Genomic DNA, 10,967 nt, shown 5'->3' on the forward strand with positions numbered 1-10,967 from the left:
TCGACAGGGAAGCGCGCCGGTTGGGAAATCAAGTTTGGAAAACTGCTTCCCAGGCGTCTCGCGGGCCGCATTTTCCTTGCGCCGTGTTTGGGTTATGGCTGGTTGCTTAATTAAACGGCTCGCGGCGGCAGTTGAAGCATGGAGCATTTCGTCGCGGCTTTTAGCCACACCGTGGCCACGCAGGGCTCGAAAACCGAAACGGAAGCCCTGGTCGTGTGGGCTCTTCCGCTCGACGACCGCGGCGATTCTTGATCCGTGGAGAAGAATACGGCGCCGGGGTTATCCGGGTTCAGGGTTGTCGAGAAGTCGTCGAGAAGAGTGTCAGAAGAATTATAAATGCAAAAGGCAATACACAAAACGAAGTTATGAAATTAATTTTAAGCTACGAAAACTACGCTGTTGCGCTCATAAATTGTCCGCTTTTTCGGAGCAGCTCGGTCGAATCTTGTTGATGCGGTGAATTAATACCTCGGGCATGGTCAGTCATCATTCTACGGTGACAGTTTCATAGCACACCGTCATCGACTTTGGCGATCAGACGAGAAAATATCGAATATTCTACGCCGCTCGTGTGTCCCATTTGGTATCGATTGGGAACTCCTTCGCGAAACAAGGCGTGATAAAGTTTATCCCGCATGTATATTTTTTTTCTAGGCGCAGCTGCACAACCACTACGTAGAATTGTCCCTTCGATACGTCATACGCGCCACACGCACGTCCGCGGTCGTTAACGCCAAGAAGGTTCCTTCATCGAAATAGTCCCCCCCATGTCATGTGATTGATTGCGCGGCAAATGTGGGTGCGTTCTAATTAGAACCGTGGCATGGATGACGACGGTTAGGCCACTAATGCACCACACCTCCACTCAGTCCTTCGAAGGTGACCACGTGTCGGGCCGCGCCCCTGACACGGTCCCGAGGTGGAGTCATAAAAAAGAGAGCTAATATTATGGCGCACTACCGTTTTGCCGCCTTTTTGGTCATATGCCGTGCGAGGTCCTATTTATCAAACCCAAGCACAATCACTCGTCCAGGGGCCTCACGGTCGCCCTCAATTGATGGTTCTTGGACCCAGCTCAAGACCGGCTCAAGACGCCGAGTCACGTCACGTCCACTTGGCCGGTCAACTACTCGGTTAACGTACCTCGCATCGCGTATCTGCGCGATCACACGCGAGTAGTTATAATTTTGCGGCATGTGTGGCTTTGATAGTGCCCTGACGGAACAGGTTTTCTTTGTCTGCGACGTGTGTGTGTGTCCGATAGCCCTGGGGTAGTCAACACCTCAGCTAGGTGGCTCTGGTACAGCTTCCTTTGTGGGTTTCCGCAACAGTTGAGAAACGATCGTCACACACAGCGGCGTCCGATCGTTTCGTTCGCAACCTTGTAACCTTGAAATACTTCCAGCATTAGCTGCCCTCTTTGGGTCCGGGTCTATTTAGTTTCCGTGACGTCAGCCTCCGCGCCATTGGGTGCATAACTGTTGAAGCATTATGTCATTAAGCGTGCACGAGCGGCACGCTGTTCGATGGGTTTATGCCATGAGAAAATCGTATCTGCCGGTGACACGAAATTTTCCAACCCTTCGAACGAACGTGTAACGGTTCTCCGGATTTGCTGCGGGCACCTTGGCGACCAGGGGCCACGACGAAGTTCAACACGCCGGAGAAAGGCATTGACCTTCGGAGCCAGTGGAGGCTTCATTAGGTGGTGCACTAAGTGGGGTGTACCCTTTGGCCCCGTTGGTCTCCCTCTCTCTCTCTCTCTCTCTCTCTCTCTCTCTCTCTGGTCGCTTGCTTTTCCGAGACCAACCGAGAGGGTTGCCGTGGCCGTCTGCCCAAGGGATCGATAGATCATTAGGTCTAATTTTGGTACACACCATCGTGACGATCATCTTGCGGGGGTCTGTTCGATCGGTGGTTCATCACTGCTGGTTCGGAAATCAAAGTCTGCTCTTCAATTTTGAGCCCTCTTTACCGCCAATTCCATTCCACCGGAGGTGATTATACTCTGTCGATCCGGCACGACCCAACCGAACGATGGATGGATGCGAGCCTCAACACGCGGAACCTTTGCGATCTGCTGAGTTGCTGCTGAGAGGAATCTCTTCCGTTTGCTGACCATCGCAGATATCGCGTTGTCGGCCCTGAAGGTTACTTTGGTTTAATGACATTTCCGAAACGAGCGCATGTTTTCGCAACATTGACCTTCAAATCCGCGTGGTACCTTCCTTCGCGGTGCTCCGGTCTTACTGGAGGATGCCTTATTTTAAGCGAAGGCAACAATCACACGCTGCACACGTACAGAGCTCGCACACACACAGACACAGAAACACATCCTCGGCCCCTGGTGGTAGCAGAATCGATTGTGTAGCCAACCATTCGCTCTTTCGCCATTCGCACACACCATATATTTATGCTCCACGTTTCGTTTTATGCTGCTTTCATGCTTATGTATCGAGGAACACTTTGCGTATTCGTAGTGAAACGCGCTTAGCGTAGGCCAACCGAACTGAACGTAGTAACGCCAATGAGCCTCGAATGGGTGGCGAAAATAAATGACCAACAATTACGATTCGTTTCATACCGGCGATTGTCGAACGAAGAATTCATCGAATTAGGATTATTGTGATGGAAGGGATAGTAAATGGTTCTCTTCAGGCCGATGATTTGCATTACAAAACCGATGATATGTTTTTTTTATTATAAGCATGATACAGTCAAACCACTGTCGTGTGATCAAACGCCATGAATCGTGCCAATTACGAATGGCTCCATATGTTTGTTTTGGGTGTTTAGACCGACTAGAAGCTGCCGCAGTTTAGGGAATCGTAATGGGAAACTAATATCTGGAATCCATCTGGCGGGGTTTGTCATTCGAGCTAAGAGTCCATTGCGTCACTTCAGATGAATTATTATGCTTTCCTTTCATATTTTTCTAACATCGCAACCTTGTAATATATCACTCTTGAAATAAATCCGAAGTAGCAAGTTGTTGAGGCAGCAACTGCCGCTTGCGGGTCCATTTCTAGAATCTAACTATAAAACCGGCCCTTTATGCTCCTGTTCAAATCCACTCGAACGGAAAAGAATGTTTTCCACGCGGAAGCGTCTCGTTCACCCATCGTTTCACTGAACCCGCCGTACGGATACAAGGAAAATCTCCGGGAAAATCATTCATTCACGTTTCCACCGCACTGCACTCGTCTAAATCGTCTCAAATCAGTGCACCCGGACTGTGAATTCCCGCCGATCTCCTCCCGATGTTACATCGCCTCGTGTGCCTCATTTCAACCGGCTAGCGAAAAGTGGAGATCGTCATGGGAAATAACTTTTCACTTTAAAATGTATACGCCATTTTCATCGGCATCGAGTTGGGAGATGACTTCGTTCATGTGTTTTTCTGTTACCACGTTGATGTTGTCGACACGATAGAACGCATTTGGAACGTTCATAGACACACATGATGCTAGTCAAGCTCAGCAGGGTGAAAACTAGGCGATCGATCATAGGCGAATCAATGAGTTTCATCGTGTTATTTGTCAAGAAAAGCAAAAACAATGCATGCACAATGTACTCTTTCCCGCTTGAGCTTCTTGTCGCCTGCAACTCTGTTGTAGGATTCATTAGAATATATTGTCTCATCTAGCACACTTTTTGCAGTCCAGATCGCTCTCAGAATCCGTGCCATCGACCTCGACCGAAAGAGGCGCCATCAACTCTCAAAAGATCAACGGATCACGCGCCATTCAGCGTCCCGTTCCCCGTGCACAATGCCCCAATGGGAACGGTGGAATTCTAACTGTTTCTTGTGCAAATAATAATACAACACAAATCTTACGCGAGGGCGCGACACCCGAGGGCGAACATCAGAAAATATGATCACTCCGAAAAGCGTTGGCATAGTGAAGAAGAGGACCAGCAACGCGATGGGGGCCACTCAACCTGATGCCAGGTGATCGGGCCCTGAATTGTGGGAGTAAATCTTTAACTGTGGGAATTTACGTCGCCCTCCTTCCTGTGGCCTGGGCTGCAGTGCTGTGGAACGAGGTTTTTCCCCCTGGTGTCATGCACCGAGCTGCACAACTGAGCCATTATAGTGCTGCTCTAGTATTCCCAAAGAATTCGCCCCTTCTTTTTCTTTCGCTCGGTCGAAACAATTCCACCGTTTCTGGAGCTAGGGACGAGCTCTTGGGAATGTTTTGTGATTTTTACTAGCTTTCTGCCCAGCACCACCTCCACACTGAGGTTCCGGTGGCTTTCCCGGCATTCGGAAAGCTGGAAATGAAGCTGGAAGAATGGAGTTCTGGTTCGGTGCATTTTTCGAACGCCCGACACTCCCTCGCGCTCGCTACAGCTGGCAGCCCGGATTACGCGCTTAGAACTACGAAAGGCTAATGTTGACACCGCTCGACACATCTCTTCCGACCGTACAAATGGAATTTGGAGGAAGTAAACGACCCACACGACCTCGTTCGCTTCTCAATCCGTCAGCGTTGATTGGCTTTTCCAAAACACTAAAGTAGCACCGTTATCCTGTCTGTCATGTGGCTTGCTGTTCACATAATTTGCTAATTTTTTTTCGTCCGGCTTCCTAGCCTTCCAACCAAAAATAATTGTGACCGAGTGTCACTTTTCGTCGCTATCTTGTCGCGCTCCATACGCGTTGCTCGGTCTTATCATGTTTCGTTAGCATCCATCAGGACGTGTGGCAGCGAGGTTCAGCAAGCGAACTGCTAACTAAGCAAGCACTAGGTAGAATAGATAGCACGAAACTCAGACGACTTCAAGTTGGTTTTATTTTTAACTCTACATCACTTTTGCCCCACACCAACCTGGGACAGAAATAGCGTTTATCCTTTTCATTGCCGACTATCGAGTAAACGGCCGGTTTCACCTTGGCATTATGTTCGATGTCCACATTCTCCAGCACATAGAAACTCACTGCTTCTGCTGTTCGAGTCCACTAAGGAAGCAAGGCACTAAGACATAGTGCTTTTGCGCGATCAGCATTAGTACAGCAAGGATCCTAATTTTAAGACTTCTTGTTCTGGCTCGAATATGAGCACATTAAATGCAATGAAAACAGACGTGTGTACTGCCGAAGGGAACTAAAAATGGCCAAGCTACAAGACACATCGTCACACGGGCATGGAAGGCGAAACGATTGACATTAGTGAATGGTTCAACGACTGTGCGCGGTATCGACAGTGCGATAAACGGAAAGGTCTAATACGATCATGGCGTTGCCCAACCAGTCAGACCGGAATTCACCTCGAAGTAGGGAGAATTAAACCCAAATAAATCCGTTCACTACGCTGGAGGTGACATTATCACCGCCCGCCAGAGACAACAATCTCCATTCCCCAGCCATATCAAGGCGGGAATGTTTTTTTTTTATTTGCTTCCCCTAGATGTCGCACGTAGAATGTTTCTAAATCGGAAAAGGGAAGGGTTTTTATTTTGAGAGACAAAAAAAAAACATCAGCTTCCGTCTTAGGTGGTGAATGCAACTCAAATCCGATCCCTTCAGATTTGGGTTTCAACCGCACCAACACCTCGAACCGCACCTCGAACTGAGGACGGTAATATTTCGAACTTTTTATTTGCTTCTACCTGCCGCTCGGCAAAGTCCAACGGGTTTCTTTTCCTGTTTAATTTCGGTTTGACAATCAACCATTAAACTACCGGCGTAGAACGATTTTCAGACATTCGCCCACCTTTCTCGTGCCGGATGAAGTGGGTGGTTGGGTCAGCCGAGGAAACGACGACAGAAAAAGGCTAGATCAATCCCGCGGACACGCTTCTAGCGCGTTGCTCGAGTCGAGAAAGAAAAAAAAAGCTCCACTTTTTCCCGACCTCAAGCCCCCGACCGGATGCCGGGGGTAACTACCCTCGTGGGGCAACCCTTGAGAGAAAGTCACCGGAGCGAGAAGAAAATTCTTTTCTTCGGCCCGAATATACTACCCACCTACTTACTACCCACCCGTCGTGACACGGGGGCTTATTTTCTTCTGCATCGAGCCCGATTCATCTCAATTGGTTGGCACTGAAAGGGCAGACGGGATGGAAAACTCACACAATTTTCATTTCAATAGACGAAAACCGTTCGTTTTCCACCGTTGCCGGGGGTCATTTGGCGGTAGTACCGCTTCCAGCCCACGCCAGAGTGGCAGAATAGTAGAAGCTTCTATTGCTGCTCCGCTATCAGCTCCATATCTACGAGCCGACCTGCGCGACCGTTCGCCATGGGAAATGAGCATCGGTGGCGCGTGAGCTAGTTATTGTTGAGATTCTCGCGGAAGTTGGCGGTCACGGATGGCGCTTCGTGAGATTTCTTTTGCTGCTTCGCGAAGAAGTGCCCAGGGCGACCACTGGTACTGGGCAAAGCGGTCATTATCATTATCATTACGGGTTGCAAATCTACGAAGCACGCATGCTTCGACTAGTAGCAACTAAAGCTGAGTTCGTTCCCAAATGCGCAGCATAAGCTGGGTTACTACCCACGGAATATATGTGCATACGTAGTGTACGAATTCCCACCGGCTTTACATTAGCTTTCTGTTGATCCTCAACATCGCACTGTGTAGCTTATAGAAGTACATTTTCAGCTCACATAACACACAACGCTTGATCAATACTTGATCTTCAAATATCGCATAGTGACATCTCTCGTTGTGATGATTATTAAAAAAAACCATGCAGGGTTTCCACGCTTGTGTACCGTATTTGATCTTGAGAATGGCTAATAAAGTAAATGCAGCAAATTACGCTAATGTTTCATGCTTAACACACATGCATTCTCACACAAAGCTCTCAAGGTTTCGTGCGATCGCAGCTAATATCAGCCACCGCAGCTGATGTAACGTGATGTCTCTCTGCCACAACCAACCCTTGGCACAGGCCACAGTTGTTACACAGCGTTCTACCGTCGATCAACCTTGGTAGCATGATCACATTACGTTTGTGCTTCCGCTCGTTGTGTTCCGAGGTAATTTCGCACATGACTACCGTTTCCAGCTGTTTTTTTTTGCTTGCATCTCTGCGGAATTTTCCTCCACCACGCAACCGTACAGCACCACGCGGACAGTTACTGGCAGCGTGCATAAATGCACCGTCATCAACATCCAGTTGCATAATAATCTGATGACCACATGGTCGCCTGTACTACAAACACACAAAAATACACGCGTATATGCGCGACACCGGCCTCACCACTTGGTGAACATGCAAAAATTTAATTCCTATACGTGCTCTCGTCACGTTACCACCCTTATCCATGCGATGATCCTGCGAATCCTTCGGTGCAGCTGCATCGGCAAGTCACCAAATTCACAACGTTGGCCCAACTGCCAACTGCTGCTAGACGCGGCCTTGCGATCGTACGCAGCACGTGGCACACGTTGATGCGAATGCTTCGAAGTGGCACGTTGTCACGGTCGTTGCACGAGAGTGGGACGCCGTCGTTGCATATGTTTCGCGTTTGTTCTCACTTTCTCACCGACACCTCGCTGTTCCCCATTGCATCCCGATCATCGACACTAAAGAGCATGCGAGCATATGCGTTGACCTCCGAAACGATCGCCGCTCGTAGGATAGGTCAGTAGCGCTTGATGATGATGGTGCGGAATGCTCAGGATGATCAGGATCCAATGCTCAGAGAGTGACCGGTGCATCGCTCGTCAGAAATGCTATTTATTGTCCTGTTGGACGAAGCGCGAACCCGCGAATATTCGTCATACGCGATGCGATCGAGCAACTCTCACCGTTCTTATGCTCATCTCGGAAGCAGTGAACCGGTGATTCAAATGGCGTGGCCTTTACGCCGCTTCATCGATCGGCACCACACTCTAATTGAAATTCAATCACTGTTGAAGTGCGATGATGCAGATCATCGATTTTTCGGGACAGCGCACTTTGTTTTCCCTGCGCCTCCAACTCGCCGAGCAAGCGAAGGGTTTGAAATGAAACGTGGCCTCTCGAACCGTTTGTTGTACGGGACACCACAATCGGTGTATGCTCTATGTAAAAAGAGGGTTGACAAGTACACGCACTGAATGCCATCGTCGATAGAAACATCTGCCAAGTGGTGAACGTTTCCGATCGCAAATCATCTGCGACGAATGTTTAATTAAATTTTAACTTCACCACGCCCAGTACCCTTTTCTACACAAGCAGTTTGTAAAAGCCAGGTACATAAAAAACCGATTGCCTATTTGATAAAAGTACGAACGAGTGCTAGGTGATGGTCGACGTCTATCACAATAGTTAATGCAAATTTAGCATTGCTTATGCTCATGCGTGTTAATGCGAATGTCACAAGTACGTTGGAGATGCAGCTCCAATATTCAGCACTAACAACACAAGAATAATAGCAAACAAAGCTAAATTATACATGCCACTCTTCTCATGCGGCACGGTTATAAAAGAGGCAATATTTGAACTCGTTATTGGTCGTCCGTTGATCATAGCATTCCTACGAAACAGCATTCAGAAACCATTAAGGCAATGGAAACAAAATGCAAAGACTCCTGCTTTTCATTGGCAAACATTGATCTGAGAAATTCTTTTTTACTAGTTTTACCTAACGTTATCCTTTTTCGAAGGCAACGGCCATACGAGAAAGATTCTTCTCAAGCAGGGCCGGCGCTTGCGCCACTCGGCTGAATAATGTGAACTTGGGTGAACTTTCACTAGAATCTCTTCCTCCTAAGAGGGAGCTTCCTAGGTAAAATCTATTATTTTTGCATTCTGCAGATCTGCGCACGTATTCCGATCGCAAATGGTACAAAACATATCAAAAGTTTTCAACAAATTCCAGACACCCCAAAGTCCTGTTCTTTCCTCATTCCATCTCACTCGATCCTGCGAGCTTTTGGTGGCTTCTCACTCGCTCTCTCATTCGCTCACGCACACCGGCTTACTTCGATTACGGCAGTCGACCGTTTCTGCCGTGGAAAATCGATCGAATGAATACATAGCGAATGAAGCATCAAAAACACGTGGTTTCTATTTTTGCACAACCGCAACACCCGTAAACTCTCAACGCACGCTCTCTTTCTCTTGCTCGCTCTCTCGCTCTTTCTCGCTCTCGCTCTGTCAGACTGGAGTATACAGTCGAGTACTATCGCTCAACAACCTCTCCGCTGCTCGAGCGTATCTATCGACGCCGTGTGTGCAGACATGCTCATGGGGTTTCCACTCCTTTCTGTTCCGGATCGCATCACAGACAACAAAGGGAAAACTGCAGTACTACACCGGGTGACATCGGTGTTACCCGCAAAGGCGCCGAAATACATCACTCGGAACGACCAGTCGTGATAAGAATGCACTATTTCACCGGGTGTGGCGTGAACAGTTCTCGTAAAAAAACTTTCCACTTACATGCATTCGGTACATCACGTCAGAGTGCAGGATAACTCCATGGAACTGCCGAATGGACCTTCGTGCAATGGAAGTAATGTACTGTTTTGTCTCGTCTAATAGATTTGTTTTGCAGAACAAAATACAACACCCCGTCAAATGGTTGTGCGTTAGCGTAACCAACGAAACCGTTTGTCTAAAAAATGAAGCCAGTCGACAGGAAATGAATGAATCCGTAACTCATTGCCAACTGACCACAGAAAAAATAGCAGTAGGGTTCCCGTGCCCACGTAACCGCAAATCGCAAACGAGTTTTAATTGTCGTTTGAAATTGGTGCGTGAACGAACGGCCGCACTAACCTGTCATTTATGATGTCGACCAAGGTCCGTGTTGCCGCTGGAGGTGGTACCGGTGGTCCTGGACAGTTGGTGCGGTTTGCAGTAAATGGCAACGACTGAAGGGTAGCCATCGGCGTTAGCAACGGCACGTAGACAAACAGGAACGGTGTTAAAGGATTGTTGTTACCACCGGTTGGCGGTCGTCTGCCCTTTACCGATGACGTCGCTTTAACACTGGGTGGTGATTGAAACGCACGGTTTGGTTTTCGGGACGTTTTCAGTCCTTTCGACGTTCCACGGTGCGCGATCACGGGCTGAATGCAACCACTTTGGCCCGCACCGTCGAGCAATTCGTAGAAAGCCTTAAACAGGACCTCCTGAAGCAAGTCTCCACGTGTTCCATGAGTTCCATGTGCTGTTTGGGTGGTTCGATACCGATTTGGGCGATTTTTCCACCAACGATCTCCATACTGATCAGCAGCCTCCCATTCGCGATACCAATCGTAGAGCAGCTGCGCCTGAATGGTAGTTAGCATGCAATGCTGCTCATCCAGTTGCATACGTTCCAGGGGCCCTATCGGCAGGCTAGAGCTGGTGTGACCCATCGGTGATAGAACGCATGAAGGCGTACCTAGACAGCGTCTGGTGGCCGTTTGCGGGTAGACGATCGATGTAGCAGCAGTAGCAGACAGCAATGACGGTCGTGGTACTGCGCCGATTCCGTTTCGGTTCGTTGCCGGTGGCAGTGACCGCAACGAGTGCGACATTAATGCAGGCGGTTGCTGCTGCTGCTGCTGCTGTTGCAGAAACAGCAACATTGTTTGCAGCTGTTCAACACGCTTCAATTCATTGCACAGCAGCAACGAATTGTTGATAACGCTGTTCGAGCGATAGCAGTGTTGTTGCTGCTGCCTACAGAATGAACTAGCTGCTGCCAGCCGAAGTTGCTCTTCGAATCCTCCACCAGGCACGTGTCCGGTTGTTTGGGTGAATTCGACCATATTCTTAACCACCTCAGCTGAGTTCGTCGTTCGAGGACCCATTGCTTCGAATCGATTGACGAATGACACGTTGCTTCAGCCAAACGGAACACAACACACACGCGGTCGGATCAATCTTTCACACGCTTTGCCGCCCTTTTTTATACCCAACAACGTCAAACGTCTAACGCAAAAAGTCGCGCTTTCCAAACGGAACGGATTCCCGTTGCAGTCCTGGTTGTCTCACTGACTGAAAACGATGCAAAACGCTGCTTTCGCGGACACGGT

At 48.7% G+C, this 10,967-nt stretch overlaps 1 protein-coding gene across 1 annotated transcript; it reads right to left on the minus strand.

Moving 5' to 3' along the window:
* Positions 1-9,674: 9,674 nt before the first annotated feature.
* On the minus strand, positions 9,675-10,700 carry LOC128724164 (uncharacterized). Its single transcript, XM_053817929.1, has one exon. It carries the CDS (start codon positions 10,698-10,700, stop codon positions 9,675-9,677), a length of 1,026 nt encoding a protein of 341 aa, XP_053673904.1.
* Positions 10,701-10,967: the final 267 nt, after the last annotated feature.

This window comes from Anopheles nili, chromosome 3, assembly GCF_943737925.1.
Source record: "Anopheles nili chromosome 3, idAnoNiliSN_F5_01, whole genome shotgun sequence".
Lineage (NCBI taxonomy): Eukaryota > Metazoa > Arthropoda > Insecta > Diptera > Culicidae > Anopheles > Anopheles nili.